Source organism: Lycium ferocissimum, chromosome 12 (genome assembly GCF_029784015.1).
Source record: "Lycium ferocissimum isolate CSIRO_LF1 chromosome 12, AGI_CSIRO_Lferr_CH_V1, whole genome shotgun sequence".
In the NCBI taxonomy this organism is placed as follows: domain Eukaryota; kingdom Viridiplantae; phylum Streptophyta; class Magnoliopsida; order Solanales; family Solanaceae; genus Lycium; species Lycium ferocissimum.
The window spans coordinates 59,328,955-59,351,969 of record NC_081353.1 but is presented as its reverse complement, the minus strand read 5'-3'; the positions used below and the strand labels follow the sequence as shown (position 1 = coordinate 59,351,969).

The 23,015-nt window shown below is 35.3% G+C and overlaps 1 protein-coding gene across 2 annotated transcripts; it reads right to left on the bottom strand.

The window, feature by feature from the left end:
* Window positions 1-17,627: 17,627 nt before the first annotated feature.
* On the bottom strand, window positions 17,628-21,650 carry LOC132040826 (uncharacterized). Of its 2 annotated transcripts, XM_059431504.1 has the most exons (5): window positions 21,381-21,650; window positions 20,270-20,303; window positions 18,443-18,539; window positions 18,212-18,276; window positions 17,628-18,121 (listed from the first exon to the last, which is right to left on the bottom strand). In XM_059431504.1, the coding sequence occupies exons 3-5, from the start codon at window positions 18,483-18,485 to the stop codon at window positions 17,798-17,800; spliced, it is 432 nt and encodes a 143-aa protein (XP_059287487.1). In that variant the 5' UTR covers window positions 18,486-18,539; window positions 20,270-20,303; window positions 21,381-21,650; the 3' UTR covers window positions 17,628-17,797. The 2 variants fall into 2 exon arrangements, with proteins under 2 accessions (XP_059287487.1, XP_059287488.1); XM_059431505.1 differs by lacking the exons at window positions 20,270-20,303; window positions 21,381-21,650 and having other exon boundaries at window positions 18,443-18,551.
* Between the last annotated feature and the right edge of the window lie 1,365 nt (window positions 21,651-23,015).

The window sequence follows — 23,015 nt, the reverse complement described above, 5'->3', positions numbered from 1 at the left end:
GAGGAAATCCTTTATAGGAGAACCCCTGAACTAGGATTATTGAGATGCGTGGACGCTGAAGAGGCCACAAGATTGCTCGAAGAAGTACACGCTAGGGTATGTGGACCACACATGAACGGATTAACTCTAGCAAGAAAAATCCTACGGGTAGGATATTTTTGGATGACCATGGAGAGTGACTGCAGTCGATTTGTGCAAAGGTGTCACCAGTGTCAGATTCATGGAGATTTGATCAGAGTTCCGCCGAGTGAGCTCAATGTGATGAGTTCTCCTTGGCCATTTGCAGCATGGGGTATGGATGTCATTGGTCCTATCGAACCAGCCGCCTCAAACGGGCACAGATTCATTTTGGTCGCTATTGATTACTTCACTAAGTGGGTAGAAGCAACATCACACAAATCTGTGACGAAGAAGGTCGTAGCATAACACATTAAGGAATTTGCTTCATTAGATAAGAAATGGTGGTTACTAAGGTAGTATTCTGTCCATTTGTGTGCATCTAGTATTTCTTCACCTGCCGTGCTAGTATTTATTCAGATTAATGAGATAAGGTTTATTGTGCCTGTTTAAATAATCTTCGTGGTTCTAATTCATGCTTAGACATGTTTGGGTGCTTTTAGGTATAAGCAAGCAAACAATGATACGGTTTGATTTCTCTGTATGCCTGAACAACTGAATATAACTCTATCATTCTTCTCCCAATGTGTGTATTGGATCAAAGAGGCTCTATAGTTTTCCCCAGCAATTAGCAGTTTTTGCTTTCTTCTAACTCTGTAAATTCCGGCTTTATAACCCTTTTTTTTTTTTTGGTGTGATTAATACAAGCTGTTACCATTATTAAACAAAAAAAAGTCTTCCTGGATCCTGCCCAACCGTATAGATATGGAGTTTGTGTGCATCTTGTATTTCTTTTTGGGTTCTGGTTCACTTTTATGGCATAGGGGCCTGAAGGAGTTCTTGAGTAGTCGGCCTGTGCAGTTATTAACCCGTTGTATTTTTCTTCGAGGATCATATTAGTTATGTGTGTCACTTTGTCATGATGATCAAAGATGGTTGTTGATTAGTCAGTATTGACGGAAGTGGTTAGACCTGGATTCTGTTACTGTTGTTGCAATGGTGTGTGTCTCTCTGATTGATGTGATTCTCTTGTTTTAGCATGGTGGTTTGATGGCTTCCACAGAATTTCATCTTATTCATGGAGCTATAGGTTTGAATTTTAATCTAATTCGCTCTGTTTTCTAACTAAGATTATCTTATTCTCGAATTTGGTGTTCTCGCTAGTATCTTGGATAGCTGCTTAAAGTGATCCTCAACGGCTGGTATTCACGCTATTTTATATTTTCTGCTTCTGTTTCTTTTCGTATATCAAACCAGCTTGATTTTGTTTGTTTAATGGATGGGAGACCACACCATTGACCATAATAAAAAATTAGATTTGGAAAGGGCAATATTCAGGTAGGCACTCCTGGGCCTTGTTTTAATGAAGCAGCATTGTAGTTGGGTAGCGAGTTCCTCTAGCTTTAGCTTGCGCTAGGATTTGCTTTAATTCAATACTATTCGAGATTTTCAATTCAGTTTCCTGAAGTGACCGCGTCCTTTCTTCCACCTGACGTAAAAGGCGGTTCCGTTCTAGTATATAGTTTGGGCTTGGGATAAATGTGCATTGTTATGAATGGGCCTGAACCAGTATCAGCAAAGCAACCCAACACCAGATTAAGTGGTTATGTTTGGGATCGGGTTGACAAATAGTGACTCGTGGGAGCAAAATAGGCTTATGCTTATTATGTTGCAGCGTTGCAAATTCTGAATCTCTCATCCGGCTTTGTCTGCGTCTAGATCCTCATCTCCTTCTTCAATCTATCCTAGTTGTTACTTTCAATGTTTCTGCATTTCAGTTGTCGCATTTACTTTTCGGAAGTGTAATTGGAACTTTAGTCTTATTAAATAGACTATAGTTGAGAAACCCGTTACTGCTGTCTGCTGCATTGGATTTGAGTTCATTACATGCGACTTGGTCATTTATATGTTGCTCCACTTCTTTTTAATTTAGAAACATGTTTAGATATAATTTAGCTTAATGTTAGATGCTATGCCTATAAGGAATCATTAACTGAAATCAATCTTTTACTTCTACTTCATGCTTACTAATAATCTGCTAGTATTTTGGCCTTAAAAGGTGCAACGTGCCTCTTCCTGACGCCTAGTTTTAAGGCCTAACTGATTTGGTCTATTTAGCCTTAAAATAAAATCATGACAATCATAAATTTTCTTTGATGAGTTGGATCCTGACCGATGGAAATTCTTGGACATCTTTGCGTTCTCACCCACTTCCATTAAAGCTATTATTGGAGTTTATTTTAGAATATACTCTCTCCATTTCTAAATAAATAGTGTTTTAGGATTTCAAGAAGAAATTGATCTTATTCTTCGAAAATTACTCCTATTACATAATCAAGAATCATTAAGTAGTTTTTCTAGGAAAGAGGTAAAATTTGATTAGGAGTAAATTAGTAAAACCCTCATAATTTTTTAGGAGTGTATATAAATTAAAAACACCACTTATTGTGAAACGGAGTATCATTTGGGGCATTTTGACCCATCTGAAAAATGTCTGCTTGCTTTTAAATGGGCCTTCTGCACTTTTGTCCCTATTTGGTGCTGGCCTTTAATTTTTGTCCCTCAAGGAAAATAATTTTTAGCGAGGTATAACTTTATATTTTCGCATAATATCTACAAGCTACGTTTCACGTTCTTAAAAAACTTATGTCCCGCTAAACATAAGTTCGATTCTGAAGGACAGTGTTTTCCTTTTAAATGTTTTCTGGTCCTACCCAAATCAACCGAACATTTTCAGTTTCATCTCAATTGGGTTTCAGCCTGTCAATTACCTTTTTGGCCCAAATCATTAAAACCTCAATACTAAATCAAGAAGGCCTACTTAGATATTGTAAGGTCAATTTGCTATTTCAACTGTTTTCAATCATATCACTTTGATGTTAATCTTAATTAATCTCAATACAAAATAAAGAAGGCCTAGTCTATTTTTTGCGCGGATTGTCCTTAGTGCGGAAGTGTCTTTAGATTAGCCCCTCAAATCGCTGGTCTTTAATTTTTGCCCTGACCCATTTAATGAAAATTTGCCAGCCAAAGTATAAGGACAAGGCGCTGGCCTAAGAAATCAGAGATTATGGGTTTGATTCCCAGCAGAGTCAATGAATTCGTTGTTTCCCAAAAAAAAATCGCAAGGCAAGTCTGTAGAATCTTTGCCTTGTCCGGTATAAGTTCTGTAGAATTAAACTATCCGTCATAAGTTGTGTAGTAACTAATTCGCAAGGCAAAAGTTTGTCCGGCATAATTTCTGTAAAAATGAAGTTATTTGGCATAAATTGTGTAGTAACTAACTCGCTCGGCATAACTTTAGAGAACTTTTCTGTAGGAACTAATTTATGCCTTACAAGGCATAATTTGTGTTTATTATTATGATATGACGATATAAACTTATGCCTGCCGGATTAGGCACTACACAAGTTATGCCAGATAATTTAATTCCTACAAAACTTATGCCGTATAAGGCAACAGTTTTATAAACTTATGCCGTATAAGGCAACAGTTTTATAAACTTATGCCTTGCGAAATGAGGTCATAGATAAGGATAGGGTGATTTGTTTTTTCGATATCAGGGTTATTTTCGGCTATTTTTTTATTACTTAAAGTGCCGCAAAGCAAAAATTAAAGACCAACAATTTGAGAGGCAAAAATTAAATACCACCCCAAGATAGGGGCATTCGCGTGAAGGACCCGTTTCTAGTTGACCAATCCAATTAGAGAAGACTTTAATGCCTCCTGCACTAAGACAGTGGCGGCATTTATAGGACGCGATGTAGGCTTCACATATTAGAACACACTCTTAAGCACATTAATAAACCTGGTAATAAGGATAGCGGTGATGATAAATAAAATTTGTAAGAAACATATGTAAGTCTGTATCTTATTTTGAAGATTGTATTCAATTTGTGACCTTTCTTATGCAAAAGTTAGTTTTATTTCATTATCAAATTCTCTTTTCTTTCTTTACATCTTTAACACTTGACATTCAAAGTCTAGTATCTAATTTGATTTACTTAGCTATTTTCATTTTCTGTTCTTCATCTTCTTTAAATCTTTCTTCACCAAGAATAATTAGATGATTTCGCATGCCTAATCACTTAGCTCGTTTAGATAATTAATCAATCAATTGTATTCTTCAATCTCACCTAGTCTAAATCCGAAAGAGAATTACTGTTGTGAATCTCGGAAGACCTTTCTTTTGAGATAATATGAACCCTTACCCGATCTAGATTACCCAGATTAGCAAAAATGGAGTTAACCTACATTTAATGGTAGTGGATAGGTGCACTAACACACCTTAACCCGTTAGGTGACGACTCCTCTCTTTTCACCATCACATGACGAATTCCGCTTGCGCGAAGAAATGAGTTATGACAACATATCCCTAGCATGTTTGAAAAATTGAAATATTATGCTCAATTTATAAGGAGAACGGGTTAAACTTATTCTTCTACCGCTCAACGATATCATGTTTAACTGTGGGAAAACAAAAACCATCAATCTTCCCAGCAAATATGCAAAGCCTAATATTGTGCTTGTGAAAATTTAAATAACCATACAATGAAGTGCAGAATTACCACTTACCAGTTCAAAAGCATCCAGAGGAAGAAAAAGGAGGGGCAAGAGGCGAAGATTACTGCGGTGGTTGTTGAAGAAACCACATTCTTAGAGTCACATAGTTTCTATGTTTTATGTTGTTTCATTGCATAAATGACAGACTTTTGGTAGGTTGGCGGGGATAAGAAAAACATCAAAAATAATGAGAGAAAAAATAAATATGATCCTTGGCCAAACATAAATCCCCTCTTTCTTTCAATTTGGCTGCAAATAATTGAGAATTTATCCTCCAAAAGCTGGTCCAAAATAATTGAGGTTTTAGACCTCATTTATTTACATTTAATGGGAGTCGAATCTGAATGGTTCTGATATCAACTCATTAAATGTATTTGTTTTTATTAAGATTCAACCTCTTAATAGCTCTTATTACATTTGACCGAATCAGATCCTAAACAAAGTCTGAAATTCATTCAGATGCTTTAAATTCTTGGTCTTCTGTTTTTAATATTACATTTAATTATTAGTAAAATTTCTCTTGCATCTATCTCCATGTATCCACGGCAGACTCCTCCACCTTTATGTTCATCCCGCCTTACCTCCATCGTCGTCAACCCCCAATAATCACCATAGCTACCCTCTTCCCAGCAAATACAGATGTAAAAATAGAGAATACAAACTCCCATGTTCCAAAATCGGCTCTTTTGTGGGAAGAAACAGGCAAATCTTCCGAGAAGGAGGTCATATTCAAGGAAACAATGGTGGTTTTCTGTGGAGTTAGGACGGCATAAAGGGTTAGTTCCGCCAATAGGTGCTGGAGAAAATTTAAGTGATTGGGAAAACATACGATTTAAGAATTGGAGGCTAAAAAGGTTTTCAATGATTTTTCTTGTAGTGGTTGGCTACAAGAATGTCGAAATTCACTGGTGTTTCACAAGCAGGATTGTATCTTTTTTAAAATTATGTTTATTACTCCTCCATTCCAATTTATTTGACACTTAATCTTTAAAAAAATTCAAATAAAATTTACATATTTAGAAATTACGTAAAAAATGTTATAAGTTACCATAATCAATAATTTAAAAAACATAGAAAATTATTACGGCCACAGAACAACTTGTTTGACTCTCAAAAAGCAAAAAATGTCAAACAAATTGAAATGTAGGGAGTAATTTATTTATTTTTAAAAAAATTATGCACATTCAGATGCTAAAAAAATAAACGGTCTTAATTATTCTGTATTCAGATTTAAATACAACATCTTAATATTTAGATATATATTCAGATCCAAACGTCTTAATCTTAATTAAAATAAATGCAATTCTAGTCCATCAAAAAAGTAATTTATTCTTTTTCTAAAATTATCTCTGAGACATTCTTAATTTAATGAACAAAAGTAATGTTTGTTATAGTTCCAAAACAGGCTATTTTTAAGTCTAAAACCTAAATTTGTCAGATTTGTTGCATGAGATGGCCTAGCCTCACATAGATATTTACAGCTCTTTCGGCGTCTTAATTAGTCTTTCTTTAAAGTATGTGCCAATTTACTTTATCCTGACGTCACATTTGTGTCATTTCTCGAGTGCCGTACAAACTAAAGTTTATCTTTTGACTGCAGTTAAATGTGTCAAGTTGTGATTCTGTTTTCAAATCCCTACTCTCATTAAGTTACATCGAAGAATTAACTGAAGGTGATTAAAAAGTCTTCAAATTACTAAAGGTGACGTGTAGGGCCCACCCCATATCAAAACCCAATTAAATTTGGGATTAAAAAAATTGGGGTTCAAAATGTAATTTTTAAAACTTTTTAATCTTTTACAAACTACAAAAAAACCCACTATACTAAAACACCCACCCATTATTCAAACATCCCAAACCGTTCCCTCCCCACAACTCCCTCGCACTTCTTCCATATTTCAAAATCAAAACTCCCAAGCAAACAGTTAATCTCCTTCACTTGGACGTTTCTCATCTCTCCTCTTTTCTTGTCATGTTCTTCTTCACCCTCGTCTGTAGTTGCCGCTGCTGCTGCTTCTTTTTTAATATCAAGGTAAAGTTTTTGTTTCACTTGTTCCAAAAGTTATTTGGTAGAAATTGATGATTTTAGTTGTAGAAAAAGAAGAAGAAGAACATGGGTTTGTCTGCAATGTTGTTTATTTTGTTGTTCTTTGTTCGAGAAACCCTTATTTGGGGTATTTGTTTGACTTGTTGGTGTTTTTGCGTTTGTAAATAGCGTACATTGTTCTCAAATTATGGTTTTTTGTGATGTTTTTGTTCTTCTTCTCCTTAAGATTTCGAAAAAATGGCTTGCAATCTTGTTGACTTTTTCGAACGTATGAGTAAATTCTTGAATCAGCACTTGACACTTGTTTGGATGTTGTAGACATTTGTTGAGGTTGCTTGCTTTAAAACCCTCTATTTAGTGTATTTTGGAGTTAAATACTGTTGTTGGTGTTGGTGTTAGTGTTGGTGTTGGTGTTGATGTTGGTGTTGGTATTGTCTTGTTATGGTATGGTTTAGGAAAAGAAAGGATAAACAATTATTGCACATACATTTGGTGTATTTTGTTTAACTTGTATGATTGTGTGTCTGTAGGACGATTTGGTCGTTGTCTTGGAAGTAGATACTTGTTGTTTTGGTTTGGTTAAGTGTTTAGGAAAAGCTTGGATAAAATCCATCTTGTTGTTGTTATTGTTGTTATTGCTGTTGTTGTTGTTGTGTATTTGTAGTGAAATAAATGGTTTTTTCTGTTATTGTCCTGGTATGGTTCAGGGTTTAGGAGTAGATATCCAAATAGATGGTTTTTTTGTTCTTGTCCTAGTATTTATCTGATTTCGTTTATAGAAGCTATGTCCAACGCATTTTTAGTTGTTGCAACAATTTCTACACTTGTGCCAACAAGTAGATAATATGTTGCAACAACTACAAATCATGGACATAGCTTTAGTTTTTTGGTTCTCGTTTGTAGAAGATATCCAATGATTTTTAATTGTTGCAACAAGTATACAATATGTGGCAACAACTATTCTCATCTGTTGGACATAGCTTTAGTTTTTTGGTTCGTTTTTAGAAGATATCCAATAAATTTTTAGTTGTTGCAACAAGTTATACACACCATTGCAACAAATATACAATATGTTGCAACAACTACAAATCTATTGGACATAGCTTCAGCTTTTTGGTTATGTTTGTAGAACATATCCAACATTTTTTAGTTGTTGCAACAAGTTATACACTTGTTGCAACAAGTATACAATATGTTGCAACAACTACAAATCATGGACTTTGCTTGCTTTTTGTTCTCATTTTGTAGAAGATGTCCAACATGATTTATAGTTGTTGCAACATATTGTATACTTTTGTTGCAACAAGTGTATAATATTGTTGCAACAACTAAAATGCATTGGACATTACTTCAGATTATTTGGTTGTGTTTGTAGAAGATATACAAAGATCTTAATCACTTATTCAACAATCGAAGAATCATTTGCAACAACCTATTCACTTGTTGCAACAATATATCATTTGTTGCAAAAATTCTTGATTGGGAATTTGTACTTGTTGTATTTTGTTTGATCAAATGTCGCACTTCTTATTATCTCTGTTTACTTTGAATGAAGCACTAATCAGTTGAAGTTTTTTTTTTTTCCTCGTGTGTAGATAAAATGTCTCCAGCCAAAAGAAAAGTTGAGAAATCAACTGAGGGTCATAGAGATAATAAAAAAGCTAGAGTGCAATCATCATTAGAGAATCTTGTCACATTTAGCAAAATCTATAGTTGAATTAGCAAATATAGAGGAAAGAGACAACCAACCGACAATCAATCCTCGAAAAGAGAGGAAGTACAGAGCCAAGAAGCAGTAGATACAAATGAACAAAGTGAAGAAGAATTAGAAGCTGAAGAAACTGCTGATGGAGTAGATGGATTGGATGAAGATGATGAAAAGGACAGTGCTTCCGAAAATACAGTTCACTTGTCGACGTTCATAGCTGAATTAAGAACAAAGAAGAGAAATAGTGTGAATGCCAATTTAATTGCGTAATCTTCTAGTAGATTGAACATAGATCATAACAGTACCTTCCATTGCGAGGATGTCAAGGTTTTCGGTATTGACAAGTATGCCGCGAGGATGCCGTTGAATGAAAATAATGATTTGACCGTTGATCTTACGGTCAAATCGTATGGGTAAGAACTTTGATATGTTTAGGCTAATTCTTAAAAAGCAGTGGGTCGGAGGATTTCTTTAGAAAAGTGTTTTGGGGTGTATTGGATGCCCGAAGAGATCCTGTGCACGGCTTTAAATGAAAATGGTATATAGGCTTATGAAGCGTAGAATTCTTTCGGATGCAAAGGATGAGCTTTGATTAATTATCGTGGCATGCCGGTGTGCTTTGGCTTGAAAGAGTTTGCCATAGTTATCGGCTTAGATGTCATCCTTGTGAGCTTCCTACTGTTGTATTGAATAAGCCAGCCCGGACTAGTAAGACAGCCAAAGAAGCCAAGAAAGTAGGAAAGGGTGGAAAAGATAAGAGTGAAACTGGTTTGGTGGAGTTAGTTGGGAAAAGCTACAAAGGAGATAAGTCAAGTAGATTTGCGTTCAAAACCATGTCAAAAAAGCATGGGCCTTGTTTTTAGTTTGGTTTGTGCCCGTGTTCTCGATGGCAAAAGATACAAGTCTCAACATACCACTTGGTTTGCTTAAACTTGCGGAGGACTATGAGGCATTCAACAACCATGGATGGGGCGGAAAGCTTCAAGTTGACTTCGTTGACTACTTATCGAAAGAGCTTAAGCCAACGGTGAAGACAACCAATCTATACGGCTTCCCTTGGGCTTTCATGGCAGAGCATTTGCAATGTCAATTTCTTGTACTTTTTGTATTTCTATCATCATTCGACTTTGCGGTATCTTGTTTTCTAGGCTTGGGCATTTGGAAGCCATTCCTCACCTCCGACAACAAGTGAAGGACTACCCTTCGTAAGTCTTTTTCCAAGAATGCTTAGATGGCGATCGCAAAGAAAGAACACTAGATTGAGTGTTGATCTTTTTTTAACCCTCCTTCGGAAGAGGTAAGCCTTAAGACATGTATATAGAATAAACTTGGTCATCTATTGGATAATGTCCAACAAGTATGACACTGTTGCAACAAGTTACTAATGCTGTGGACAATGTCCAAAAAGTATGACACCGTTGCAACAAGTTACTAATATGTTGGACAATGTCCAACAAGTATGACACCGTCGACAAGTTACTAATACGTTGGACAATGTCCAACAAGTATGACACCTATTGCAACAACCTAGTCATCTGTTGCATTTCATTATTTAGGACCATTTTAATATATCTACTTTTTTGTTGTAGGTTGTGCACCCATGGCTTGTCCCGACAGTACGGGAGTTGGAGATGTCATTCCTTGCTTCCTTTCGAGCCCTTACAACTGCTCCCCGATAAAATGATTGAGGGGATAAAATCGAATTGGTCGGGAGGACAGCCATCAAAAGGGAATCATTGTGGTAGATGTTGGTGGTGGTGGTGTTGTTGCCGGTGGTCACTGCTGATGACGTTGCGGCGTTAAAATTGCCGGTGAAAAAATAATAGATGATGATGTTGATTTTGGTAGACAAACTCCAGTTGGTGGTGTTGTTGGTGGACAAACTCCAATTGGTGGTGATGTCGGTGGACAAACTCCAATTGATGGAGATGTTAGTTGTGGCGAATTTGGTGGTAGATTTTCCTTTGTTGGTGCCGACACATCGAAATGTGCTTGTGAATGCACCTATTGCAAGCGGCAAATGGATGATTTGATAAAAAATGTTGAGGAGTTGGTGAATGCACAAAAAGACACAAATTTCCGCTTACGCAGTTTGTTATCCAAGAGGTGTCAATCCATCCAAGAAGCCGACCTCACCCTATACTCCTATTCGCATTCGCAAGAAGGGAAAAGCATTTCAAGGCAACATACGATGTTAGGTCAAGGAAATCTTTCTACACCCCACAAGGCACCGTTGTTGTTGATCTAAAAAGGTAAATGTGTATAAGCATGCAGTATGCTCAAAAAATGAAAAGCTTGAAAAATTCGTCAATGCCAAGAAGAGCAAGGGTACGATGTATTCATTGCATGAATTTAAGGCCGATGACTTCGTGATAATGACAAGCATGGAAGATTGGTGGTCGGCGTTGTAAGTTTGAAAACAACAATTATTTTTGTTGAAACAAGTCTTATTTTGGTTGTATTAGTTGCAACAAGTTATATATTTGTTGCAACAAGTGTACACTTGTTGCAACAGTATTGTCTTGTTGCAACAACTCACTTAGTTGTTGGAGATTGTTTACGAGCTTAGGTGAAATAGACCCAATCGTCGTAGGCAATCTCCAACAACTAGGAGAGTTGTTGCAACAAGACCAATACTTGTTGCAACAAGTGTACACTTGTTGCAACAACTCACTTAGTTGTTCAAATTCTGATCGACATTCCTTATACTTTTAATGCAAGATGTTGATGAAATTATGCTCTTAATGCGTGTGAGGCAAAGCACCTTTCACCGAGCACTATGCTTCCACATAATATAATCTTGGATCTCAACTTCTACAATATCATGCTCAAGCGTTGATGCAGAGTTGTCGATGAAAGCACACGGCGAAGCTATTCTATTCAATAAAATGTTTGATGATTTTATATGGGATGATGATGTTATCACTTATCAGAGGTACCGTACTGTACCCAAAGGTGGTCGCGAGTGGGTTGGTGCCAAAAGGGTGCTTACTATCATGAACATAAATGTCGATGCTTTGTCACCCCGGAATTCATAATTTAGGGTGATAAATGTTTATGACCGCAACGTCTCAAAAATCCAAGAGGATGAGTTCTTCATCCACATCCACCCGCCATTGAATTATGGCCGAAACCATCGAAGCAGTGGCATGTTTGAACGCTTGCCTCGAAAAGTCGCTCAACGAAGCTTGGAAATTTGTGCCGAAGGAGAAATCTCCCCCGCAATGAAAACCGCAATGGCACGCGGATCGTATTCACTTGCTTTTATTGAGCATTTGCTTACCGAATAACATGATGAAGCCCGAGACTTTATTGTGCGACAACTCGCATGGCGAGGATGCAAAGGGCGGTGGGCGATGTGAGACAAAGTTTTGGAGCCCCGAGTCGGTCCGTTTAACAAATTACTACCGAACAATTTTTTTTGTCCTTATTATTATTTATGAATGTTGTTGCAACAAATGCAACAGATAGTACAAATGCTTGTTAAAAAAGGTGCAAAAAATTACTAATCTACTAACTGCTTAGAAAAGTTGCCTAAATGATTGCAACAAAACATACAGTTGTCAAGTTACTAACTGTTTCCAAAGAAGTTACTAATCCGCTTCCAAACAAGTAACTAATCTGTTTAAAACAAGTTACTAATGCATTGCATTAGATAATACATTTGTGAAAGAAGTTGCAACAAATAACAAATGCTTCAACAAGTTATTAATCCGTTCCAACAAGTAACTAATGGGCCAAAACAAGTTACTAATGCAATTGCAACAAATCATACAAATAATGGAAAGAAGTCAACGAATTACTAACTGCTCCAACAAGATACCAACTGCTCCAACAAGTAAATAACTGCTAAACAAGTTACTAATTTGTTGCAACAGATCATACAAAATTGTCGAAAGAAGTTGCAACAAATTACTAACTGCTCCAACAAGTTAAGAACTGTTCCAACAAGTAAATAATCTGCTGAAGCAAGTTACTAATCTGTTGCAACAGATCATATAGTTGTGGAAAGAATTTGCAACAAATTACTAATGATTGTAGTAGATATATATATTGATCAATAGATATGATTGATTTTCATTGTTTATCACTAAATGGGGGTGAATCAAGAAGTTCACATCAATTCACTCCAATGATCACTCCAATTAGTGCGTATTTGACTTAATTGATCATCTATCCTGACCCAAAACACCATGAAATTACTTAAGTATATATACTGATCAATAAATATGATTGATTTCCATTGTTTATCACTAAATGTGGGTGAATCAAGAAGTTCACATCAATTTACTCCAATGATCACTCCATTTGGTTAACGTATTGGACTTAGTTGATTATCTATCCTGACCCAAAACACCATAAAATTGCTTAAGTATATAATGATCAATAAATATGATTGATTTCCATTGTTTATCACTAAATGTGGGTGAATCAAGAAGTTCACATCAATTCACTCCAATGATCACTCCATTTAGTGTGTATTGAACTTAGTTGATCATCTATCCCGACCCAAAACAATTTAAAAATTGCTTAAGTATATATAATGATCAATAAATATGATTGATTTCGATTGTTTATCACTAAATGTGGCTAATATCCATTGTTTATCACTAAATATGGCTGATTCCCTTTATTGATCACTAAATATGGGTGAACCAAGTAGTATCTGTACCAACGAGATGTAGTATTTGTTAGCAAGTTTAGTATCCGTCATAGCAAAGTTGTTGTATCTCGCATAAAGAACCGAGTAAGTTGTTGAACAAGTCCTTACTCTTGTTGGATAAAACACAACAAGTTACCCATTTTCCGTAACAAGTCACTCCACTTGTTTGATTTCCATTATTTATCACTAAATGTAGGTCGATATCCATTGTTTATCACTAAATATGGCCGATTCCCTTTATTGATCACTAAATACGGGTGAACCAAGTAGTATCATTTGCAAATGTAGTATTTGTTGGAGCAAGTTTAGTATCCATTGCAAGTGTTGTATCTCAAGGCGTTGTAAACTGAGTAAGTTGTTGAACAAGTCCTTACTCTTGTTGGATAAAACACAACAAGTTACCCATTTTCTGTAACAAGTCACTCCACTTGTTTGATTTTCATTGTTTATCACTAAATGTGGCTGATATCCATTGTTTATCACTAAATATGGCTGATTCCCTTTATTGATCACTAAATATGGGTGAATCAAGTAGTATCCGTCGCAAAATGTATGTAGTATTTGTTGGTAGCAAGTTTAGTATACATTGAACAAACCGAGTAAGTTGTTGAACAAGTCCTTACTCTTGTTGGATAAAACACAACAAGTTACCCATTTTCCGTAACAAGTCACTCCACTTGTTTGATTTCCATTGTTTATCACTAAATGTGGCGATATCCATTGTTTATCACTAAATATGGTCGATTCCCTTTATTGATCACTAAATATGGGTGAATCAAGTAGTAGTTGTTGCAACGTATGTAGTATTTGTTGAGCAAGTTTAGTATCTATCAGTTGCGGCAAGTGTTGTATCTCATTGTTAAAACCCGAGTAAGTTGTTGAACAAGTCCTTACTCTTGTTGGATAAAACACAACAAGTTACCCATTTTCTGTAACAAGTCACTCCACTTGTTTGATTTCCATTGTTTATCACTAAATGTGACTGATATCCATTGTTTATCACTAAATATGGCTGATTCCCTTTATTGATCACTACATATGGTGAATCAAGTAGTATCTGTTGCAGATGTAGTATCTGTTACATTTTAGTATCTGTCACAAGTCAAATATGGTTGCTTCCAATTTAGTACCATTTTCTCGTAACAAGTCACTTCACTTGTTTGATTTCCATTGTTTATCACTAAATATGGTTGATTCCAATTTTTTATCACTAAATGTGGCTGATTCCTTCTACTCAATAATTAAAACATCAATTCACTCCACTTGTTAGAAAAAGCCCAACATATAACTTAGTTGCATCGGCTTAAAAACTACGATTTTTTGTAATATGTTCAACGACTTACTAGTTGCCGCAACAAGTCCTCGTTACTTGTTCGATAAAACCCAACAAGTTACCCATTTTCTGTAACAAGTCACTCCACTTGTTTGATTTCCATTGTTTATCACTAAATATGGTTGATTCCAATTATTTATCACTAAATGTGGCTGATTCCAATTGTTTATCACTAAATGTGGCTGATTCCCTCTACTCAATAATTAAAACTTGAGTCACTCCACTTGTTAGAAAAAACCCAACATATAACTTAGTTGCATCTGCTTAAAAACTTCAATTTTTTGTAATATGTTCAACGACTTACTAGTTGCAAGCAACAAGTCCCGTTACTTGTTCGATAAAACCCAACAAGTTACGTAGCCGCAACAAATTCATTACTTGTTGGAAATCGTACAACAATTTATTAACAAGAATATACACATTAGTGATTTGAACACGAACAACATATCATATAAACCAAGTTCATAATCACCAACAATATAAATTACCATGTTAAGAAAGAATAACATTAAAATGTCATAAAGATCCAACATGATAACTATTATTACAACACAATGCAATCTACAACTATGGAGCATTTCGGCTTGGACATGTTATTTTTTTGTGGCCAACTGTTTTGCATAAAGGAGCATTTGTTTTTCCGCATAGCCCTCTTTGTCCACCTTCTTCCGTGTTTGCTAGAACTTAAAAGCTTCACATCCCTTGGCCACCACTTGCACTTCGATGTTCACATCTAAAGCAATACACACTTCGCGAATCAATGACATTCCTTTATAAAAACTCGTTTCATCATCTTGAACATGGCCGGATCGTGACGATTGTGCAAAGACATCGTGTATTACTCACAAGTTCGGGTATAGGATCGGCTCACCCCCACTTCCACGGGGCTTCACACTTCCATTATCCGGAATATCTTGTTGGTCTTGAGCTAAATTATGGTTCTCGACCGGGCTTCCAACCACGTATACCCTTAAAATGGGCCTAGCTACATCTTTCAAATAAGTACGCAAACGACTCTGATCGGTTATCTTAAAAGGTAAGACCCTCTGGTTTTCAAAAGAGCTATGCATGTAAGTGATGACAAGGTCTTTCGGTTCATAAGTTAATTCACAATAGTTAATGATAAGTTCACAAAATCATCAAACTCAACATCTCTTAGGACAGTCATCGCTGTCGTCTCTAACATGTGACTACCCTTCCATCGCCAAATATATCGATTGTTCACCTCGATCCATTCACCATGGCAATCAACACCTATTATTATTGAGTCCCCCATTAATGGTGCCCGAAATATTTTGTTTTAAGAAAATCACCATGACCAAATACTTAAATTTATGAAGTCAAAGGCCACTTAAATTTATAATTAAGTTAATTATTGAGTGGTTTTTTCGTAAATTTTGGACCCAAAGTAGTTAACTTAATCACAATTTTTAGCGACCTTTGAGCTTGATGTTCAAAGTCGTCACAACTAGTAATTACAATGCTTGAATGTCAAGTGTTGAAATTACTCTGTGTGACAAACTTTGACCACCCCAAGCCCAAAGGCCACTTAAATTTATGATTAAGTTCATAATTGAGTGGTTTTTTCCGTAATTTTGGACCCAAATTAGTTAACTTAATCACAACTATAAATGACTTCTTGGAACAAATAATCGACTTGTCAGCAACAAGAAGGTTACTAGTTGCAAATAAAAATTTCGCTTATTTGTTGGAGACAGCTTTCGCTTTTGTCTCTCGTCTCATATCAAAATGGAACAACTATATGACTTGTCGGAACAACTAACGTACTTGTTGCAACAAAAGTATGTAACTTGTTCCAACTACTTGGTAACTTGTTGGAGACAGGTTCGCTTTGTCTCGTTTGATAACAAAATGCAACAACTAAGTGACTTGTTGAACAAATAACTTACTTGTTGCAACAAGTAGGTTAGTAGTTAACAACTCACTTATTTGTTGGAGACAAATTTCTCATCTCTATTTCATAACAAAATTAAACAATTATATGAATTGTTAGAATGCTTAACGTACTTGTTGCAACAAGTATGTAACCTGTTCCAACTACTTGATTACTTGTTGGAGACAACTTCAGTTTTTGTCTGTTTCATAACAAAATGCAACAACTAAGTGACTTATTGAAACAAATAACATACTTGTTGCAACAAGTAGGTTACTAGTTGCAACAGCTCACTTATTTGTTGGAGACGCCTTCTCCTCTCGTTTCATCCAACAACTCGAAAAATATGTCCAACAACCTTGCCGTAATTGATGCAAAGAAGTATCATACTTGTTGCAACAAGTAACTCGATTGTTGAAAGAGTAAGAGCTCTCCAACAGTATTTCACAGCTTATTGCATAAAGTACAACAACTGTTGTAAATTATTTATTCACATTTTTTGTAATTGTTGCAACAGATTTACTAATCTGTTGCAACAACTTCATAATTTATCAACAACTCTTGCAGAAACACTAGGACTACAACAGCTGATGCAAAAAGTTCAGAAGCTCTTACACAACAGCTTTAGAACTTGCTGCAACAACTGTACTGCTGTAACTACGAATCTGGGAAAATCAGCAAATAAGGCAACTATACCCAGATGAACAATTGAAAGAAACAGTATTGTTTAACTTACCAATGGACCCGAAAACACTTATGAAGTAATGCCGATTACACCAATGACATTCAATCAAAAAATTGTAAAATCGATGATTTTTTTTTTTGAGCAATGGCGGATGAAGAAGAAGAAGAAGAAGAAGAAGAAGAAGAAGAAGAAGAAGAAGAAGAAGAAGAAGAAGAAGAAGAAGAAAGGGGGCGGACCAAGAAGAAGAAGAAGAAGAAAGCAAGACGGTTAATGTATGGGAAGAACAACAATGGAGGAAACGGCTACTAAAAAGGATTTTTTTTTCAGATTTTTGTATTTTAGGGTTTATAGTGGTTGGGTCAAAATGTTAAAAATAAAACTTTAGGGCAAAGTGTTAAAAGTAAAGTTTAGGGTCAAAGTGTTAAAAATAAAACTTGAGGACAAAATATTAAAAATAAAACAGAGGGCCAAAGTGTCAAAAATGAAACTATTGGGCAAGTTCAAAATCCCTTAATCACTAATCAAATTTAATCACCTCTACTCAATAATTAAAACTTGAATCACCTTCCTTCAATTTTAAAACTAAAATATCACCTATAATTAAATGCCCCAAGTTACATCCATGCCCGCAATTTATTGACTGATGGAAAAACAACACTTTATTCAATGAGAAAAACACACAGACGACACATACTCTGCATCATTCATCATGAAACATAAGACACTGACACGCACGGTGTTGCTGCAACTTTTTCCATCAACAACTAGCTCTAGCTAGGAGCAGACACTACTTTTTCTTAAAATTAATAACACGCCCTGAAAACTCATCTTTCAGCTTCTTCAGCTCTTTGTCGAAGTCCCTCTCCGTGCTAGACTGAACCAATATAGTTCCACTCCAATCTGGACGTGACTGAAGAAATATTCGAGCCCCCTTTATTGCCTGAAGGCCGTCAATAACACGAAATTTGTTTTTTCCCAGTGCCAGTGCGTCTGCTTGGGCTTTTTCCCTTTTTTCTGCATCAGACAGCATTTTTCTTTGTTGCTCAATTTCTTTCTCGAGGTCCGAGTGCCTGGAGTATGAAATTTGAAGGTTCGTGTTGCTCTCCGCTCTCTGCAAAGTAATAGGGAAGGGGTAAATAGTTGGTTGGTTATAACTTAGAAAAAATATTATACACATATATACTGGATACAAGTACCATACCATTAGCTCTTGTATTGTCGCCTTCTGTTTTCCTTTATTTCCATGGCTGCTGCTGCCTTCTGATCCTGACATTGTTAAAAGTTTTTGAAATGAAGAAGAGGAAGAGTTCTGTTATGCAGGAAGGATATGGAACACTAGGGAGGTTTTATATAGACGATCAGCCAAGAGAAGGGGTAGGGAATTGCAAAATTATAGGTAGACAATGGTTAAACATTGGTAGAAAAACTCTACCTTCTTTAGGCGTAAGACTGAATAATTGAGGAATCCTGCTCATTTCCAATGCCTTTGCCTATTTCCAAGGTTCTCTTATTGATGGGTGGAGGGGACCCTGGTGACAGAAAAGTGAAAGGATTGGGATACAAATAGAGCTGTTTTCAGAAAGGTCCAAAATTCTTTCCAAGGCTTGTAACTTTTTTACCTGCCTTATCTATTAAATGACATCAGAAACATATTCACTCTACTGAATTTGATCCAAAGAATTTGGTGGATTAACTAAGAATTTAAGCAAAGATAGTGGATAGTTGCTTTTCTTAAAAATCTAGCTTTGATCTGAACCCTTAAATTAAGATATAGTGAGCATACATAGTGTTGTTTTGTCAGCTTAGGAACCCCTGTACTTCAATTCTTTATCTTGTCTTGACCTCTGATGATGTAGTTTATCTTATATGTGTTGCGTGATTTAACTACACCGGCTTGAAAGTTCAATTTTAGATGATGATGAGAGTTAAATATGTTTGATGTCATTTCTCTACAAACCAGGCTTTAGGCTTACAAATGAAGGAAGCTATGTTTTTCAACAGAAAGAAAAACATGATAAGTTATCTGGCTCTGGCTATAATAGTTTATGACTTACTGCTGTTCATAATATAAACTTACTTTATCAATCTTAAATGGCTTATTGATGCTATCGAGCTCAGCGAGACCACAAGGCATTAATCATTTCGTTTATGTAAAAGAAATCAGTACGTATCTGAATTCTTATAAAGTACTTCACTAAAATATGCTTGGGTAGTCAAAGTGTTATTTCAACAGTATTCTTTGTTTCTCCTCTTATTTTGCCAATTATTCTACTCTTATTTGAGTCGTAGCAATACATTTAGCTAGGTTAACCTGTCTGAATGTATAAGAAAGATAAATTCCTATTGTCGATTATTATTGCAGTTTTAGTGTTTTACTTGACCCCACTTGAATAAAATCATGAGTCTGCCATTATCCATCGGAACCAACATTCACACAAAGCACAAATATCCAACTTGAAATGAGTATCGCTTGGTGTAAACTGCATATCAATTCAGTATCTCCTATTTAAACGTCAGGCAACATGTCTATGTTCATTAACGCTCAAGCAAACAGCAGACAGCAATGAGAACCTCATAAGTGCCTAGTTCATATCAAGATTATCTAATATATGAACGAAAATGTATGCTGCCTAATTCTCTGTATATGGTCTTGTACAACCACCAATTAGTTTTTTTGAAATAAAGCAATAATATATTGCTATTGTGGGAAAAGTACACTAACCAATTAGTTGATAAGATATACTTAAGTTAAATCTTCATTTGTTTTGTATAATCAAAAAATCCCAAGGGTCAGTGGCATGCAATTTGAAACTCAAAGGATAATTGACCTGTCCATCTACTCCTCTCCTCTTAAATACCAGGCTTGCAGAATGGTTCGAATACGTGACGCGTGCCTAACCCAAACGTCACAGGCTACGCGCTTACCACCAGACCAAAGCCTGTGGGCATATATATACTAGTTTCTCTACACGTGCGTCGCACGTGTATATCAAATTTTGTAGTATACGATATTATAAAATAATATTAATATTATTAAAATAAAAATTTAAGTAAATAATTGTACATGACAACAAATTACAAGTTTTTGTGATGTGAATTATTATTGTGTTTCTCAAACCACAAGATAAGCAAGACGCCCCTCTATATTGATTGTGAATGCGCTCGAGAAGAGTTCCCTTTAGAGGCATACTCATAAACTGACAAAGGAACTTTAACTTCCACACAACATCCAAAGAGCTTGTTTTCGAAGTCAACTCACCTAAGTGTGTGTTAAAAACGTATGCGGGTCAAACCTGCAAAAATGGAAGGTTAGGTAAATTAATAGTCAATGTAAAAATAGCCAAATTATAATGACCTCTAAACTAAGCAGATACGAAGGTTCTGTTATTTTATAATTTCAATTAGTATAGAAGTAGAATAATTAATAGATTGATTTTGGTTGTTAAAGGAAAAATGGTTATCTTTTCCACAAATTCGAATAGCACATCATTTATTTCAACTATTTAAATTCTTTTATTCTTAAAAACTTATAACTACTGTTTTTTATTATAAAATAGTGCCTGCGCGAGCTTCGCAACCTAGACTATACCACTCGTTGTTTAAACAGATAATAACATAAAATTAACTCATAACCATATTATGAATTGCAATCGAGGGCAGAGCTAGAGACAATAACCTTGATTCAAACACTTTATTTGCTTTAAAAAGTTATTTAATATGATGAAATTATTAATTTAGAACCCAATAACTTAAAAAGGCTAGAATCATGAACTCCTTAAGTGTTAAATCAAGGCCTGCCTCTAGATTGGGTTGATGTCTTTTTACTTGAATAATATTATTCATCATTTAAGAATAAAAATCAAGTTTTGAATGCTATGTCAGCAAATTTATACTTATTTTATATGGAAAACCATAAGGTTGATACTCTTTTCAATTAATTTCTTAGTTATACATCGTAATATTAAAAGTAATGTACTCATAAATCGTATCTACCTATATAAATATAATTGTTGTTCTTCTCAGGATATTAAGCGATTTTGAGTTCATCTACCAAACGTGTATATTTTGGCAATTATACACTTACATATTATATATAGTTTTAAAAAGTTATCTTAAGACTAACCATACTTAAACTACATACCTACTTCTATTTCCCTGTCTTGGTTTGGTTGTAGTTCGCATATCTCGTTTTTAAGATTTTTAACTAAATACCACATGTAAAATTAATGCAAACTAACTTTTGTAATCTCCTCAGAATAAAATAGAATGGTAAAAGACTACGGAACGAAAAAGTATTCCAAGTGTCGGGAAAAAATATGTGAGATGCAAGATAATGCATAAATTACAAATTAGATTGTACGGTGACTAACCTCAAATTTCAAATATTATTTCGCTCCAATGCATCAGACCTCCTGGTTTCCTCTTCTGTCATTTATTCGTGTATAGGTCTGACCTCCACTAATATACATATGATGAATATATCAAAGCGCCAACACAACTAAGCATGTCATATTCCAACAAAAACCTTTCACAAAATGAATGTATTATAAAGCAAAATAATAATACAAAAAATCCAAGTGCATATGTCCGTGCTTCATCAGTACACTTTCACTATTAAATAAATGTGCAACTAATCAAGGGAGACCCTCCAACAAATAACTTTACAATAATGAAACAAACGGTGGCAACTTTTCGAAGAAACATTTAGGTTGTCCTTTTTTGTTCTAATAAAAATATTAAATTAGTTTTTTAGATTAATAGGAGGGGTATTTAGGTAATTTAACTTTCAAGTTAGGGAGTTTATGCTTTTAATATATATATATCAAGGAATGAAATTTTTAAGCACTTCTCTTACTTGATTTCCATGCGAACACTTCGTTCGCAACACATAACCAGAAACTAGCTAATCCAACAAAATCTGTGAGGTGCAACATAAATGGACTACATATTTTCAAAAAATTTGGAGGAATGCACATTCCTATGAAGTACTAAAAATTTATAAATGTAGGGCAAAAAAAGAGGAACGGACTTTTTTAAGTAAATTTTAGGACTAACGGACATTAAACCAAGTTACTTCATTTCCTCATAGAAAAATCTTACTGCAACTACTCTTTTAGATCCTCAAGCCTATGCTTCATGGGGAAATTTATCCGGTAATTTTTCAAGGTTATTATCACGAAAGAGTGTGTAGGGGTGGGGGTTGGATGAGATGGGGCAGAAGGAATCAGGATAGCATATAAACGCTAACACCATATTAGATATTGTATGTGTTTGTGTGTTAGAGAGAGAGAGAGAGAGACAAACTAACTAGTGTTAAACTGGAAAACACAAGCAACAAATTCTTGCATCTCAATTAAACAACTTTAGTTGGTGCAACTACCTAAGATAAAAAAGCACAAACACTTTATGATTGTTATCATCCAGTATTTGACTTAAATTAAAAGTTCAAACTGGCAAGAGAAATGCTAGATTTCCATTGCATGTAGAACAATGTTTTAGTATCTAAAGAAGCAATTCATCATCTAAAATAACTACTACTACATAAGTCTGAAAGAATTCTTAGACTCGAACATTATACAAACTGATAAAAAGTTAGCCCCTTCTGATTCGCCTTCCAGATATAAGAAGCTTTTAATGACAGAACAACATCAGTAGACAACTGCCCAACCAAGTTAATTTGTTATAGTCCAGAATGGAACTTGCAAATGAAGCTGAATCCATCTAAGAGCTCCTAGAATTCATATATATTTAGATAGGGCTTACTTTTGTCTTCACACTTTTGGCACAACGTGCCTAATTCCAGCACATTCTTAGTGATGTTTCTGGAAAAAAGAAACTTGCCATTTCACAACCAGTAAAAAATAGAGGGACAGATCCATGTTATAGTCGGATGGGTAAAATGGAGAACGGAAAATCCAGGTCCAGCAGTAGAGTTAGTTTTTCAATGCAAGATGAAATTTCAGAGGGACCAACAACAAAAGGAACCAACAGAAAGCATAGGTGGC